General features: G+C 45.9%; 1 protein-coding gene across 1 annotated transcript in view; it reads right to left on the bottom strand.

Annotated features, from left to right (window-relative positions):
* The window catches only part of LOC149347129 (sodium-coupled monocarboxylate transporter 1-like), a 51,743-nt gene that overhangs the window by 10,213 nt on the left and 23,401 nt on the right, over positions 1-18,129 (bottom strand). Inside the window, exons 6-11 of the mRNA XM_089541498.1 lie at positions 16,462-16,619; positions 10,197-10,337; positions 9,916-10,045; positions 7,552-7,640; positions 2,712-2,821; positions 2,073-2,140 (exon numbers count right to left, since the gene is read on the bottom strand). Coding sequence (XP_089397624.1) covers positions 2,073-2,140; positions 2,712-2,821; positions 7,552-7,640; positions 9,916-10,045; positions 10,197-10,337; positions 16,462-16,619 — 696 coding nt within the window. The remainder of the gene's footprint in view (positions 1-2,072; positions 2,141-2,711; positions 2,822-7,551; positions 7,641-9,915; positions 10,046-10,196; positions 10,338-16,461; positions 16,620-18,129) is intronic.

Raw genomic sequence — 18,129 nt, 5'->3', positions numbered from 1 at the left:
TAAGCTGAAATTCGTGTACAAACCGGGTTCTTGAGCAAAAAGGTCAATAATTCGGGTTTCTTTTTGGGTGATATGTAATTTGCAGGAAGGGTCATTTTACATAAGGCCCTAATTTCTTTTATCTCTTTAAAATGGTTCTTTATTGCGTAGAGTTTCATGAAGTAAATGAAAACGCCAAATTGCACAAACTCTGTTGGCTGATCGAACCAAGTATTTGCTCTTTATTTCTGATTGATTGTAATAGTTTCGCTGAGTGCTTCATCATCTCCTGAGCAGCACTACCATGTCCAATGTCATGGCTTGGCACTGCGAATGTATTAATTCAATATCATGGCGACTATCTTTTATGCGCAAGAGCCGTTGAGAGCATTTTTTTTTAGTGTTCGTGGTGCTTGACGTAATGGTGGTAATGAGGTGTACAGTCAGTACCCGTAACTGATATGGCTCGTACTAACGACCGGCTTCAAATCTCTTAATTGCAACCAGACGCGTATGTCTAACAGGTAAAAACTTTCCTTGTAAATTCCTTGTACATATCCTTAGACACGTCCTGTAATAATGTGACCAGTCGATTGTGCCGCTTTATCCCTGGTATAATTCTTTGTTACCAATACTGTAAATTTTTTTCTTGTACCCAGCTCTGTTGTAATCCCTCTGGTGATTGACAGCACATTTAAATAAATATATAAATTAGAATTTAGTTAAGTACTTAACTAGTTAACATGTTCGGCCCCCTTTTTTTACGTCCGTTAACACTAGTATTACAAAGCCAGAAAATTCTTTTTGCCTGAAAAACTGCGTTTTTTAAACTTTGCACCTCCTACAAAACACCCGGTATAGATTATACATACGGGAAGACAAAGTGCGTAGAAAGCGCTCTTTGAGACAATGTGTGGAAATTAAGAAACTTGCACGTTGGGATAGCTGGCATAACGTTCGAAGATTTTGAAGCGCAGGTGGCGACGAGAGGGAGAGAACTTGTTCTACACACTTCTGTCGTGTACCCCTGCGTTTTCAAAATTCGCATTGCGTAGAGCGCGAGCTGACAAACAAAAACATGAACCGGTTTCCTAGTTTGCAGCACATAATGCTGTATAACAAGTGTGAGACACTCACAAGTGAAACTGACATCCTGATAAGGAGCAAGAAGATCTGATTTAAGCTTACCGCTCCTGGAACAGAAGCACATGCTTGCAAGCGGCGCTTCGCATGCTTTTGACGCACGGAAATCGCTTTCTCAAATTTCTGAGTGTGAATTTATAAGTGGTTTTCTTCATTTACTTTCCAGATAATCTTTTCCTATCGGCGCCTGTTTATGGATGTACCTAGTTGGGTATCAGTGTTTGCGCTTTTTCTTATGTGCACTTTGTGATAACTTTTATGTGCCGTCGTTATAAACTGTCTCCTGACAGTGCTGGCACATGTGCGACGTAATATCAGGGAAGTATTTTATATCAGTAAAAAGGTCCTGACGAGGACTCTAATCAAGTACATAATTGATAATAAAGCGTTTCATGTAGTAAATGTTTTCTAAAAACAGAACGCGACTAAATTAAATCAAGATAACGTTCCCATTGTGAGAAGCCTCAAAGAGGAAGCTTTTATGTGGTGACTTCCATAGTAAATTTCAGCGACATTTTGCAAGAAAGTGGCCGAGGGTAGATATAACCATTTCCTGCTTCAAAGTAGCTTTTTCTGCTTATTACCCAGCTTTTAGAGCAGCTATCTTGGCAGTTCTAAGAAAAGCTGGCTTGGATTCCTGAGCAGCCTGAAGATATTAGCCTAGCCACTTTCCAGGTAGTACTCGAAATCGGTTGTGAGGGGAACACCTTTTTGCTTGTGTGTATGATTGTCCTGTATACGCAGTGAGGGTTCCATATGACAGAGGTATATCTTAAGCCGCATCTATAGTTCTATATGTTTTGTTGTTTTCGTTGACGCCGACACGTACGTCTTTTGCATCATGGCGAGGGGGCGGCGTGTCCTTCTCTCACATGCCCAGAGCAGGTTCTAAAATTCACTTTAAGGCAAGGGAGATAAGACGCGAGAAGGTGGCACAAACGAATACGTACCCTGGTAGCCGTTCCCATATATGGTACGGCGACGGCAAAGAGAGTCATTATGGTGCCGCTTGCTAAGGCTGAAAGTAATGTTTTGTGCATTATTCTCCTGCATCACTCGCAGAAGCATTTTGGATTAGTTCTAATCTCACAGTTAACTGTAAATTCGAAAATGTAATATTGCTCAATGAAGAGCGTATCCGGGAAAATGAACGTAGATAACGTTAGTGGAAGTCCTCAGCAGTAACTAGCCTGAACTCGACTGACACTTTCTTTTGGTTATACTGCAAATGTCCTTTACTTTAACTGTTGAGTACGGTGGCCTTATGTTGCGTATGTCGTCTTAGTCATGAGCTACTAGATGTGTCTTAAATTTAGCCAGTTTATTTATTTATTTCTCGTATACATAAACTTGAAAAAAAAAACAACGCACGGTGCAGCAAAGCAATTAGTAATACAGAAATGATGGCTCCTAGTTATACATTATTATCTAACGCGTTCTTGATGTGCTGGTTAACAGGATATAATACAATACATACAGGGCAGCAATGCAGTAAAAAAAAGCTGGTACAAAAATAAAAAAGAATAGATGCTCCTACTTATACAATGTTTTCTGATGCCAACATAATAATGAGTAAGCATTCTCTTTACCTAAGAGGCGCGTAACGGTGACGGTGGTGCGTTCACTCATTGTGACGTACGGTGACACTATGTCTACGTAGAAGATTGCCGCATGAGAGTTGACGATCGAAGAGACAGTGCTGCAGAGTGCAAAGAACGCCGTGTTACAACCGCTCTGCTGTCCTGGTCATCGCGACCACAGCGGCATTCACTGAAAAAGTGAGGCCTGACCGATACACGTTAACCAGCGAACTTTTGTTGCCGGCTTTACTGCCTACAGTTGTATGCAAACAAGAAATATTTCGAGCTGTGAATTTGACAAGCAAGAATTTGGAAACTCTACTAGTGGTCGTTTTCAAGCTCTGACAAGCAAGAATTTGGAAACTCTACTAGTGGTGCCGCCGCGGTGGCTCAGTGGCTATGGTGCTCGGCTGCTGTCCCGAGAGACGCGGGTTCGATCCCGGCCGCGGCGGCTGAATTTCTTTGGAGGAGAAATTCGAGGCCCGTGTACTGTGCGATGTCAGTGCACGTTAAAAAACCCAGGTGGTCGAAATTTTCGGAGCCCTCCACTACGGCGTCTCTCATAGCCTTAGTCGCTTTGGGACGTTAAACCCCATAAACCAACCAACCATCTACTAGTGGTCGTTTTCAAGCTCTTTGTTAGCTGTTTGTTTTTGCTACTCTCTCATGACAGGCTTGTTTCGGAAATTCTACCTGTACACTTCTGGTTGCAAGTGTTAATGAAATCTCTTATAAAATCTGAAAATTTGCTTACTCACATTTGGCTTTTGATAAAAGAAAATCAGTATAAATTTGTGCACTCCGCAAAATGGATGAAGAAGCCTTTCAGCGGCGTTAAACTGCAGACCGTTTCTAGTGGTTAAAAGTTTCAGCCAGTATAGTGCCCGAATATTGCATCATTTCCTTGATAAGAGTTCGAGAGCGCATGTGTCAAGGATTTGTATTATAAATGTAAAGACTTTGGTGATGTTTTTCGCTGCAGGAGAAGCCTTCAGATGTGGCGACATAATCGTTCCTGTCGGTGTTTCGTTTCCTGCACCCATTCTTGCACAGTAAGAGACGTCCCTTGGAGACACAGATTCATTCAAATGCATTCAAGTTTCTGAACTAGAATACACATAGGAAAGCTCATGCACTGGAGACACGAAACACATTAAAAAGCCAGAAACGGAAGCAAGCCGTCCTCTAGTACACTCCATAATAGAGTGGGGATATGCTGTTCACCCCCTAGGTCGAAATGCATCACTAAAATTGGCCGTGGTTTAGCTCTGGTTAAACCTAGTAGAGTAGCGACAGTCTAGCTTCTTTCAGACACGCAGAACTGGATTCATCGTCATCTGTCGTTGTGGACGCACTGTCGTCGGCTATGATGGCCCGTCTAGCCGCGTCCTCCTTACGTCGCTTATCGAGACGCTTAGCGCGCTCTTCCTCGGTCTCCTCGGCTCGCCGCCTCCTCTTGCCTTCGTTCCAACTACGAGCCCTAGCATCCTGCGAGCTGTCCATTCCTACCACAGGCTCCGTACCGTTGTGATATACATATGCGCCGCATCCCTGACGAGACTCGGCGCATGCGAACAACCGAACAACTTACGAGGCGGGCGGCTAGAATTTCGATGGAGGCTAAATTCTAGAGGCCCGTGTACTGTACGAGCCACGCCATAGAGGATGGGATAAACAGTGGGATCAAAGAAATGGTTTACGGTGTATGAGGGCTCAACCTCCCAAAGCGACTCAGGATATAAGAGACGCCTTAGAGAAGAGCTCCGGAAAATTCGACCACCCGGGGTTCTTTAACGTGCAGTGTCCTCGTACATGGTTGGTTTATGGGGTTTAACGTCCCAAAGCGACTAAGGCTATGAGAGACGCCGTAGTGGAGGGCTCCGGAGATTTCGACCCCCTGGGGTTCTTTAACGTGCACTGACATCGCACAGTACACGGGCCTCTAGCATTTCTCCTCCAAAGAAATTCAACCGCCGCGGCCGGGATCGAACCGCGGCGGTTGCATTTTTTTGGTGAAATTCTAGAGACCCGTGTACTGTGCGATGGCAGTGCAAGTTAAAGAACCCCAGGTGGTCGAATTTTCCGGAGCCCTTCTCAATGGCATCCCTTATGTCCTGAGTCGCTTTGGGAGGTTAAATCCTCATAAACCATAAACCATTTCTTTGATCCCACTGTTTATCCCTTCCTCTATGGCGTGGTTCGGGTGTCCATAGAGATATGTGAGACAGTTACTGCGTATTCCCTTTCATCAAAAATCAATTTTCAATTTTACGAAGTAACGCCATCGTTCGGTAAGCCAAATCACTCCCGAAACTTGGGCCTCATACCAAGCTTGTGCAAGGCAGTGCGCTGGAGGGCTGGTTTACTGCCTTGCAGAGTAATATATTTACGCTGTGATGATAACACAACAACATCAAAGTGATTTTGTACTGCATGGTGTGTTACTGCTACAAGTGTACTGAACAACTTGCTATATGATCAAGACGCTTTTCTTTACATCAGCGCCATTGTTGCATCATCCCTCGCCAGTTTATATGGGAAACAGAGGAGGGACAGGATGTGTGATCGATTACGTACGGAGCGCGGTTGGTGCATGAGGACGACACAAGTGGACTGGTTGGGGACTACCTTGGCCTCTGTCCGAACCTCGGTCCTTCCCACGTGATAAATAATGCTTCATCCCATGCATGTAACAGCACCCTGACATGAACTGTCATCACCTTCAATCGTAGTTCCCTCACCAAATGCTTGTATTGCACCCTACAGGCGAATTTACTCTTCGCCCCTGCTCATAGGGGGGCTGGAGCCCATCAGGACGCTTATAGGGTGTCCAGGCGCGGAAATGGACGCCCTGTTCGCTTAATAAAACGGATGTAGCTCTACCCCTTAATTGTATACTCCGGCGCACTATAGCGTACAATAAAATGTGCCTTCATTCAATCGTGGCTGTAAAGAACGAACAACCTTTTTCTTCCCTAACCATGAGACTGTTTAGTATGCAGTGAAAAAAATCGCACAAATTTTACGAGCTTGCAACGAGAATATTTCATCAATAGCTGACTTGCGATCGCAAAGAAATAGTGGCATAAAAATTTTATTTATTAGAATGCCGCAGGGGTGGCTCAGTGGTTACGGTGCTCCGATTCTGACCCGAAAGACGCAGGTTCGATGCCGGCCGCGGCGGTTGAATTTCAATAGAGGCGAAATTCTAGAGGTCCGTGTATTGCGCAATATCAGTGCACGTTAAAGAACCCCAGGTAGTAGAATTTATCCGCAGCCCTTCAGTACGGCGTCCCTCATAGCCTGAGTCGCTTTGGGACGTTAAACCCCCACAAAAATAAACCGATGATTTATTAGAGTGGATGCCCTAATAAAGCTTCGCAGTGGTGCTCTAATGGGCAGCTTATCCGCCTGGCAATCGCTATATGATGCTAGGCGGGAGTTGCTGCGTTCCTATGTCGCAGCTGCATTTTTGAAGTACAATATTAGCTGCTTTCGCAACCCAGAGGGGAACCCCTGAAGTAATCCAGTACAGCCGCGTTACGCAAGACTCCTCCTCTAGGGCGGCCTACACAAGTGGACTGGTTGGGGACTATCTTGGTTCTGTACGTAGCGTAACGCATAAAACATGCAGTATAATCGCTGATGCGTAGATTTAAATTCACTACAGAGCTTATGCCAGCCTCGCTAAGGAAAGGAATGACAACGAACTACTTGTCAGATATTATATTGCAGTTTTCGTAATCATGTGCCATAAAGCCACCTTTGACGTCACAGCCATCAAGCCGTTGTTGAAACCGAAACTGAGAATAACATCAAGAAGAAATCAAATCACATATTACCTAGCGTTCATAGAGAAATACTACGGTGCCATCCAAGTATACTAATATGTAACTCATCTGTGTAAAGCAGAAAATACGCAAGCAAAATTTTCGTTCTTTTAGACCCTTAATATCTGCCGGTGAGAGCAGGTGGAACGGTTTTTGCTTGTGAGGGTTGGAATCGAGGTGGGAGGTTATTTTTAACTAGTGTGTGCAGAGAGATGCATTTTCACCGGTTGGGTATGCAAACTGCGCCTCACTGGACATTCCCACAGGGCCGTGACACATCAGCGGCAATCATGGAAGCTCATCTTCATCATCTTGAATCTTCTTGCTGACCTTACAGGATAAATAATCAGCTCTGATATTCATCGCGTTCCTCTTCGTGAGCGCAAATGGATTGAAACATGTTAGAGTTGATATATTAGCGTCGAGGCTTTAACCGCTCGACTGCAGAAGCGGAGGCCTGAGAGCATTAGGATCGTATTCGAGAGCTGCTTTCAGGTGAGAGAGGTACTGGTGGCTGGTGGGCTACCCCTGGGCGCAGCTGGTGAGTCAATGCACGCAGGGACACCCACCGCCCTGAGGATGCCCGGTAGCTGGCTGTGCGGACGGCGCCATCACCACATTTTTTGAGCGACGAGTAAACAAGAGCTAGCGCTGTAAAACGTAGTACCCTCATGACAAGCAGTTTTTCAGAGCTATTTTCGTACTTCATTCTTCATGCTAAATAAACAAACTTAAAAAAAGCGAGACTTCGTGGTCCAAGCAGCATCGCAGCACAAAGGCTTGGTGTATCAACCTATACGCCTTGAACACTGCGGCACTAAAGACCTCGCGCGGGATTCCGAGTGAAGGCGGTTCACTTTCACGCTCAGCACAGGGGCAGACGCAGAGCAGGAAGATACAAAACAAAGAAAAGCTTTTGTAATGTTCGCCACCTATCCTGACGCAATATGCCGAGCATGACACATTAATCAGGACTATTATTATAGTGGAAGAGGGTCGTGGGAATTGTAGCGTCTTACCTTGTAGATGCGCTAAGGAGGCCAGCCAGGAACAAGCCCCGCATCATCGTCACGTCGAGAAGCCTTTCTTTCATGAAATATGGAACAATCTGGAACGAAAGGAGCTTCCATGCTGTTGGTGGTCGCTCTCTAATTGGACACGTGAATTAAAATGTTAAGATTGTACATTCTTGGTGGTTTCTATCTTTCCTCATGTTAATCAAAGCACGTTAACAGCACACTGTCTTCCGTCGATGTCTCTGCCAATTACACTAGACTGAGCTGCTTTCAAAGCAGTTCAGATGCCATCGCCAATTTGCTTCGTCTCTTTTATATAAGGTTTCGATTCAATTGTCTCTACAGCAAGTGACCGCAAAAAGGGGATTCGATCCCAGCCGCGGTGGCTGAATTTCGATGAAGGCGAAATTCCAGGTGCCCGTGTGCTGTGCGATGTCAGTGCACGTTAAAGAACCCCAGGTGGTCGAAATTTCCGGAGACCTTCACTACGGCGTCTCTCATAGCCTGAGTTGCTTTGGGACGTTAAGCCCCAGTAAACCAAACCAAAACTAGTGGTCTAATCAGTGCTACGTTTACATAACGTCACTTCTGGAATAAATGTGTGCTGTTCTATGATTTCTATACTCCATGATGGAGAAACAACACAAGATAGGTTCTCAGTAAAGAAACCTAATCCACTTGTTTCGTTACTTCACTTGTACGCACCCATAGATGACGTACCACATACGACATGTTTTCTTATAATCATCGCCAGTAACCTGGGTCTCGGCGCAAGCATTGGTTTTAATTGTACTTAATTTTAAACTGTGTCGCGCGTTTGCAGGTGATACCCGTCTGGCGGATGCAAGTAATGAGGACGCTAGCGTTCGCACAAGCATATTTATATACATTTTATGCACGCAACGAGCCTACCAGACGCACAAAAACCACCGCGCTCGAAGGCTGAAACGGGCACACTACAAGCATGCGGAAAGGATGTTTGAACGCAACAGAAAACGCATCACATGAAAGGCACTGCTCAATGCAAAGGCATAAAAAGCTTCAACGATTTTAGTGTATCTGGTGAAAAACCCTGTTGAAACACCCCGTATATACAGGGTGTGTCACTTAAGACTTGACACAATTTTAAAAAAATATGCTTTTTAGTTAGAAAACTTCTTTTTTCGGCATAGTATTATCAGTGATATAGGGCATCAGAATGCACCTAAGACATGGTAACTAGCAGGTTGTTTAACTAATATTGACTAGTCAAATTTTAACCATTACTCTTAGGGTTTTTAATTATTGAGACGTGTGTAGACCACCGTAAGTAATATCCGTATCTGTTTATAGAATTTCGAAAACACGGTAACCCTTGGCGCTGTGGCCCAGCAAACTCTGGCGACATCGCGCCAAAATACGTGCGCTTCCTAGAAGCTTGCAGGCAAAGCAACCTCTCCAGTGCATGTAACTCGTCGAAATGACCTAAATTTGCTGGGCCCCAGCCACGAGGGTACCTGCGTTATAGAAATTCGAAAAACTGACATAGGTATTACTTGCGATTGGCTACAGACGTTTTAATAAATAAGGAGCCTAACTGTAACCGTTAAAAATTAAAATATTAGTTAAGCAGCATGGTAGTTAGCATGCCTTAGCTGTATTCTGATGCGCTACACCGGTGACAATGCTATGCCGAAAAACAATCTTCTAACTTAAAAAGCCTATTTTTGAAAATTGTATATAGTCTCAGGCGAAACACCCTGTACTATATTAACAGTGCTAACGCAAGTGACAGAAACGTGGAGGCTATCGAAAAGGTCAAACTTAAGCCGAGTACAACTCAAACGGCTATGCTAAGAGACATGAACAAAGCTGAGTAGGTCTGAGACCAAGCGCAAATGAATCATATACTAGTCTAAATCAAGAAGAATAAACGAACAAGTTCATGTAATGCCATGACAATGGTCATTAAGGGCAACGCAGTGTATTCCAAGAAAATACAAGCCTAGCAAGGGGCGGGAAAATCAGGTGGATGGATGAGATTACGAAGCTTGCGAGAATAAAGTGGCCGCAGCTCGGTTAATTGGAAGGATATAGGAGGGACCTAACTTCTGTAATGGAAGGAGTTAGGATACTGATTATGATGGTCGTGACCTTGCGCGTTTACGTCGGTTCGTGATCTCAAACAATAATTGTGTCTTTGACAAAGTTTCGTTAACCTAGACTGTTTCGGAGAAATTGTGATGCAATTTTTAAATGGTCCTGCTTGGTCCTTTGGCTGCGATATTGTGTAAATGAAATAGAGGATGGCGGACCCGCACCTTGCTATCCAGCTTCTAGTCACGCATTGACGCGCTAAAGGCAAGAGAAATAATGGCCGAAGATTACCTGGTCATAGCTTTCGATAGCACCGGAGAGGAAAGGGTCACAGTCTCTGTACCAGTATATGAGGAATAGAGCTGCAACTTGTCCAAACACGAAGAAGGACACAACGAACACAGCGCCTGTGGCCGCTATTCTGTAATAAAGAGTACACGAAGAATAATTTTCAGTTTTTTCCTAGCCGAACCACCTGGGGCACTGCCTTTCTGGTTACACAAGCTGGGGAACGGCTTCAGATAATCAACCGTGCAAGGCTGGAGGGGACAGAAAAAGCGTAAAGGGCATGCCTTTTCGCTTGTCGCAGCGTCTTTGCAGCAAGGAACCTTTGCACTGCCATCTGGTCGAATCCGGTGCGCACCACGACGTAAGAGAGCCCTCCCACCAGGCTGCTCCAGACATTCTCGTCGGTTGTAGGGTCGAAGTCAGTCCTGTGGGCGGAAGAAAACAGTAGCTCAGAATGAAATGAGTTAAGCGGCTGTCGGTGCAGCATTTTGCATGTACAACGACCTAATAAAATGTTGTACTCTCTCTGTTGTAGTATTCTATTAATGACAATATTGTAGTATTCAAGTACTCTCTGCATATAATTACCCTCCGGGTCACTTTGGAAGTGACGAGAGTAAATATGGATTTCTTCTGGGCGTTCCTATTGTGTTAGACCACCTATGATGTGGGAACAGCTTCCCATATATTTAGCGTTCTTATGTGACGGTGACTGTAACGCCGAACGCAATGTGACGCGCCTAAAGCGAACAAGGAAAGCAATATGTGCACCGCAGTACGGACGCAGTACGATCTGACCGGGAAGCATTCAAAAGCATTATACCTCAAGCTTTTACAAATGTACGCATCAAGTTTCTTTCGAATTCTCGTCAGATGTGTATTAATCAACGAAGGACGATGTAACTCTACTGGACAAAATTCTCCGTATGTTCAATATTTCACGGTGATTCTAACATAGTTTTTGATCCGGTGCCTCAATAGAATGTACAAACCTGCCTAGCTGATATGCCGAATTTTATTCTAGAGCGAAACTCTCCATAAAGCGATTCGTTCCTATAGAGAATCCTGAAGAAACGAAAAAAAAGGTATTGAAAAAATTTACAAGACGGTACCCTGCGCAACGCAAGATTTAGTGTAGAAGTAAAGAATGTGCGTTCGAGATTCAGTGTTGACGTAAAGAATATGAGAGCGACTTCGAATCTTTGTTGTTTTAGAGCGCTTTTTGGTTCTTTCCTTCTTGGCGTTGCGTAACCCTCCTCGCAGCGCAGCCCCTCCTCCTCCGCTCTAAAGTGTGCTCGTCGTATTTTGCCGTTTTCTTTCTACTGGATATTTCTATTGCACTGATATGAGTACCTTGTTTGAATTATTCGTAGTGGCGACTTGGGTTTTCCCGCGTTGAACTTACATTGATACCGCGAAAACGTTACCACGTTCAGGAATTGCCGAATAAATGTTGTATTTGGCATTCGAGGGAAAAAGAAATTAATTTATGCAGCGGGAACGAAACAAACTAGATGCAGCATCACTATTCTCTATGTAGACTTTTTGAGAGCTGGATGCATCCCTTCTAGGACGGTGGCAAGCAGTAGGTCAACTGCACACCAATTTATTTTCCTCTGGTGCAAAGTGAGGAGTGCAAACATTATAACAAAACCCAAGTCGCCGCTACGAGTAATTCGAACAAGGTGCACAGATCAGTGCAATAGAAACATCCAGTAAACAATCGAAACGGGAAAATACGACAAACACACTCTTAGTGCGGAGGAGGAGGGGCGGCGCTGCGAGGCGGGTTATGCAACGCCAACGAGGAAAGAGCCCGCTCTTTTTTAATTTTTCACGCCTACTCGTTTTTCGACTAGCTCTCCTTCCCAGCCCGCCGCTCCAGGCGCTCGGCGGCACCGATGACCCTCTCCTCGGGCGTCGCGTTTCGCAGCATCTGCCGCAGATTGACCGAGTTACCTTCCTCCGTTCTCGACATCCTTTCTCATCTCTCCGTCGCGACCAGCCTCTAGTTACGCACTCATAACTCTCGCCGTACCCTCCGACTCCCACTGTGACCCTCCCGTCGGGTGCGCAACTCATGGCGCAATTCCAAACACACTTGCGCCTCGCGTCACCGTGCGCCAGGCGTCCCGCGCGTCAGCCAGAACCAGTCTGCGCATGCGCGCGGCGCCACACGCGAACAGCGCGAACGTCGACGCTCCGATCTGTCCCTGCCAGATATTTGGCGAGCACAGAGTGAGCGAGTGTCGATGGCGCTGCTGGTTTTGCAAGTTCTGAGATACAGCATCACAGTGAAAAGGCGTGCTTAATTATTTGCGTACCAAATACATTCCACACGTTTTAAAAGCATTTAATTACGCGGATTACTACCTCTCACCACTCTTGGCAGTCGAACTGCTTCTAGCAACATCAACTCAGACGCGAGCGGAGAGAGCCAGTTCCCAGAGAATGAGATGTGTGCCTCTCTCGACGCCTGACCTGGCGCGGCGCTCAGCGCGCGAGCGCGTGGCGCGACGCCTAGGAAGTGGGATTGGAGTCGGGCCTTTATATCCTCTCTCCATACCGTTCTCCTTCCACAGTACCCATCCTCCGTTTGCGGATTCCTCCACTCGTCATCCCTCCTGCTTCTACGGTAACTACTCTGCGAGTGCTTCCCATGGCAGCGCACCCACCGGTTACGTCGACAACTACGACGTGCTGCGACGCGAAACCCAGGGACAGGCGATTAACAGCTCTCGCTGAAAAAACTGATTTCTGAATATTGCCTGCTTCTGTTCATAGTGGTGGAAAGTTAAGACAAATTTCGACAACCTTGGGAGCTCCAAGTGCATTAAGCAGGTCACAATTATCCTTAAGTAAAGACGCGGGTTCGATCACGGCCGCGGCGGCCGAATTTCGACGAAGGCGAAATTCTAGAGGGTCGTGTACTGTGCGATGTCTGTGCACGTCAAGGAACCCCAGGCGGTCGAAATTTCCGGAGCCCTTCAATACGGCGTCCCTCAGCCTGAGTTGCTTCGGGACGTTAAACCCCAATAAACCAATAAACCAAACAAAACTAGTGGTCTAATCAGTGCTACGTTTACCGCTCCGTACGCTCTTCTACCAGCAAGACCAACAAAAATGTGTAGCAAGTGAAACATTTACTGAACATTGATCGTAGGATGAGTATCAGAATGATTGCTAATGACTTGAGCAGTCCTCAAACCCAAGTTTTTGAGATAGTGACAGAAAACTTAGCCATAAGGAAAGTGTGCACAAAGTTGGTGCCGGGAGTGTTGTCAGAGGAGCAAAAGGCCAACCGGAAAGCGATCTGCCAGGATGTCCTACATCATGTGAATGAGGACCGCGAATTTTTGCCTAGCACATGGCGGTAACGCTGCCTCAGCCCCCCCAAAGCCCCGACTTGGCCCCGCCAGACTTTTTTTCTGTTCCTGAGAATAAAATCGACGCTCAGGGGGAAACATCACGGATCGGTAGAGGCGGTTCAGCAGGCCGTGACGAGGGAGCTAAACAGCATTCCGGTCGAGGCGTTCGTGGAGGCGTACGAAAACTGGAAAACTCATTGGCAGCAGTGTGTAGGTGCGGAAGGGTGCTACATTGAAAAATTCTAATCTTTTGTGTTATTCTCATGAATAAATTTTATTTTAAAAAATGAGTCCTACTACTTTCAGAACAGACCCTGTATGTATGTAATTGATTCTTCCCTAAGTCTCCTTCCAGCCTCTTGCTTTCTATTTTTCCTTGTTTATTTTATGTTCTACTTTTATCTTATGCATTGTACATCCGGCTATCATTTCCTAGGAATACTTGGCTTCCATACGCATTCCCCCTTTCCTCGTTTGTGTATATTGTACTCATTTGTGTATATTATAAATGAAAAAGAGTTAAAGTGATTTCGGCGACAAGACTACGCGCAGTGACCGCATTTTATAAATATGCGAGGCAGAAAAGTGAACTGAACGTGCTTTGCAATGCGTATTTTTAACCTTCAATATTTGGAACTGCATTAGCTTTGATTGCCGTATCTCTCACGGCCTTTCAAAAAAAAAATCTGTATTCGAATAATGTGAAACACCAGATCTGATAAGGAGGCAGGGAACTAGGTTACACATTTCCAAGGCGAACGTAGAAGAATGGAGTACGAAGGGGAAGTGGTAAACGAGGAAGAATATATCACTGCAAAACAAAGGAGCTTCTGTAGCAGCGCTGTGAGGTAAGCGCTACAAAAACAGCAAGGAAGGTGCCTTACAGCATCAAAAGAACACCTTACCGCATTACATGCAGTAAGATAATCCAGACATACCTAACTAGACCAGCAACTATGTATCAAGCCACTGCGGTGACGTAGCTCGGGAGATCACATGAAAATGAGTCTAAGCTATACAGAAATAAGGTGGCATGAAGCGCCGATCGAACTGTATGCAGCATGTTTAAATGAGAAAAAACCGATTCGCTGATAAGAGCGTCAATGTCATTATTCTTTTGAGAGGATCGTCGCGCTAGACTATCAGAAGTTAGGACAGTGTATGATTACCAACTGTCCCTGAGAAATGTCGGCATTACTTTACATTTTTTTCGATAAAAACTTGAGTAAAACACGTTTTTGGGCAAGTTGGCAAGATTCTTGATTCATATTGCAGCGAAGCTAGCACACACACACAGAGAAGGAACACGCAAAAAACAGCGTTCGTCCGTTTTTTTTTGTGCGTGTTCCTTCTCTGTGTGTGTGTGCTTCTTCGCTGCAATATGAATCAAGATTATCGATAAAAAGACGCTCAGAAATGGCAGGAAGTCCTGCGTGCGTTGTACCCCAAAAATTTAACCTTTACAATCGTGGCCTAATGCGCGAAATTCTGCGATAGCTATACCACTGTCCGCATTTGTGCACTGTGTGTTGTTCGGGAGGCAGACATTGCCGCATGCGACGTTGCTTCGCCTCTGTTACGGCTCATGAGGCATGACCTGCCTGCGTAGCTCGCAAGTGCCGTTTCCTCACCGTGGCGCGCCGTACCACGCGAAAGAAAACTAACTGTTTGCAGTCTTGATCGCTACACAGAGCAGCACCATTGATCTGTTCGCTTCCTTCCTTCTAATCTCAGTCCATAATCTGCTGCTAACTATAGTCTGCTAGCTATAGTCTGCTAACCGCTATCGCTGAAAAAAAAAAGAAAAAGAAATGACGCTTTCGACTGAACCGTGCCGTGGGCGACATAAGCAAGTCACTACGGTGGCAGATGAGGCCAGCGTGTCTTCCCCTAGAAAATTTTAGACAGTCTATAGACTGTCCATAGACATCTGTCTATAAAGTCTATAAACTCTCTATAGACAAATCCTAGAGAACAGTCTACAGGATATACGAATGATATAGACAGTCCATAGGCAATCTATAGAGTTATGCACTTTTAGTAGACTTTTGTCTATAGACAGTGTATAGACTAAATATACAAAAAGAAATATCTATAGGAAGGTAATAGAGTCCATAAGAAGTCTATAGGCTGTCTGTAGACCATTTCTATAAGGCTTATCTTCTCCTACACTGCCGATAGCATAACCAATAATCCCTCGCCGGGGGGGCATGGTTCCCTATTAAATGTGCAGGAAACGATGCTGACTGCGCCGGAAAGAATCACTTACGGGTCACTGACTCGTTGTACAATAACGAACTAGATACTCTGGCCTTGTAAAGCGGCGCTGTGAGTTGCGTTCTGTGAGAACGCCGCTTCGTGACACGTATTAGTGGTTCAGGAAAGCATCATTTCTTTAGAGCAGCACGCAGGAAGGACGTCCAGTGCTCTCCGTGCATAGAGGATTTGAACGTGAGCGGAATCACCGATTGTAGCGCAGCTTAGGAGTCCACGTTCAATGACATGGCGTGGCTGGTCCCTATACTCCGTTTCATACCTCCGGTGCAATGCTGTGATGTACGGAAGTGGTCCGAATGAAAAAAAAATAAAAATAAAGGGAGGCATGTTACTCCGCGCTTCGTCAGTGCATGAAGCTGGACTATTTCGTTTTTCGTTGGCAAGAATTTAGCCGACAAGACGGGACTAGAAGAGAGATGACTACAAGAGCGCTACTAACAACTGAAGCTCTATTGCAAGCGGAGAATGTAAATAGAAGCGTTTCTATCACAAACACAAAGCCGTGCTTTGTTATTGTCGCCTTTTGTTGTCGTCTCTCTTCTAGTCTAGTATTGTGCGCTAAATTCTTGGCAATACTACGTGCTTGGTTTGTGGCCCAGTGGTCGTGTCGTCAGCGATAAGAGCACAAATATTCAAGCTCATGACGAATGTATCACGTAAAAAGCCTCCAGGCAAAGCATTTATTTACTTATTTCTCCCTCAGCACAAGGAGCGCACTACTTTTTCATCGCGGATGTAGACAGCGCAAACAAGAGCGTTAGCCTTGACAGCGTTGCACCTGGTGTATAAAACGGAATATAGTATACGGAACTGTTAAATTGTGGTATCGTGTTCACTACTATGTGCAGTAGATTACCGTCGCTGTAGGGCAAAAATAAAGCGTGCATGTGACGGGAGGCCTTACCGTAGAATATAGGCCGTGGCGTTGAGATCACTCAAAGGCTTCAGTGGTGGGCTGGCACTACTGGAGTCGTAGATGACTTTGGCGATTATGATTGCCGGCATCGACAGCATCACCATGGCTTGGACACAGTCCGCCCACACGACGCTACGAAGTCCGCCCTTGACAGAACAAATATTTATTTGTTTTTGATCGTCCATAGAAACTTAAGACACGCGGATACTGCACGTAAAAAACAAGAATCCAATAGCGCGTCAATGGTGTAAGTTAGTGCGCATTAACTCGACAAAATAAAACTATCCCTCACATTAGTACCTTCCAAAGCTGGTGTAAATGTCCATCTCCTCCTATTTGGCCCCTGTCGGGAACAGTGAAAAACAACAACAAAGGCATCCCTGAAGAGGGGAGAAAAATAAAGGCCCCAGCAACGGGGATATCTACGCTGAGTCAGTGTCATGGCCTGGCTTAGCTTATGGTTAAGCCTAGGATGCGAAGCATACCGCCGGCGGAGGCTGCGCGTCCGCAAGCGAGCGCACGAGTTGAGCCCCAGCTTTCACAGCTGTTGTGACGTCAGCGCCCCTAGCGGAAGGAGCGGGAGTTAGGTCGCCGGTGGAGGCTGCGCGTCCGCAAGCGAGCGCACGAGTTGAGCCCCAGCTTTCATAGCTGTTGTGACGTCAGCGCCCCTAGCGGAAGGAGCGGGAGTTAGGCCGCCGGTGGAGGCTGCGCGTCCGCAAGCGAGCGCACGAGTTGAGCCCCAGCTTTCACAGCTGTTGTGACGTCATATCACGTGCTGCGCCGATGTAGGTCAAGTGGTAGCTACGCGGCCGCGCGCGGCGCAGCAAGGAAGTGCTCGGTTGTGCGGCTAGTATGCTTCGCATAAAAGGCCCCAGCAACGGGGATATCTACGCTGAGTCAGTGTTGTGCGAAGAAGCCGTTGTCACTTCTCCTGCTGAAAGCTGTGCTCTCTTTCTAGCTCAAAAGTGTTAACGGCCACGACCGTCAAGAATGCGGGTGAAGTTCTCCCCATAAGTTTGAGGTGGAGAAGTGTCTCCGCTCCTCTGATGACCAGTCGCTTGTGAGACGCTCAAACGAACCTCCGCGATCACAACTTATGTGTACAGCTCTGCCACTTTTGCAGCTAGCTAAATAGAATCATTTGGTGGAGTTTAACAGGTTATATACGTATTGAACTGAATCTAACAATATTCTTCTATAACGAACGACCTCCGGACTCTTCAATAACCGAAACAGCAGGATGTGCATGAAGGGTGGCGGGACAAGTGTTTTAGTCCTGTTCAGCCTCCATGCAGAGGGCCACTGCGCAGAACAGTGCGGCCCAATATTCCGTTAATGCGCAGCAACAACGTATCCAGCATTTCCGTTCATAAATAAATTCGCCAAGGGGAAAAAGTGACAGTATTAACCGAACGGAAACGCGACCGGGTCTCGAGCATTACGTCTGCTGTAAGAATCTCTGTTTCATGTGTGCATCTTTTTCGCAGCTATGGCGGTCATCGTTTAGTAAGATACGGAGGGCTCGCGCCAGAAATTCGTGTCTTATCTTCGCGGCTCCCTGACATTCTGGTTACCACCGGGACTCAGGGAAGCCATTATCTAGTTGAGGATCCTCTTGCAATGGCACTCATTTTCAGGCTTACTTTACCACCTAAT

The sequence above is a fragment of the Amblyomma mixtum genome, chromosome 4 (assembly GCF_055824585.1).
Source record: "Amblyomma mixtum isolate Tamu chromosome 4, ASM5582458v1, whole genome shotgun sequence".
In the NCBI taxonomy this organism is placed as follows: Eukaryota; Metazoa; Arthropoda; class Arachnida; order Ixodida; family Ixodidae; genus Amblyomma; species Amblyomma mixtum.
This window is presented reverse-complemented; position numbering and strand designations above follow the sequence as displayed.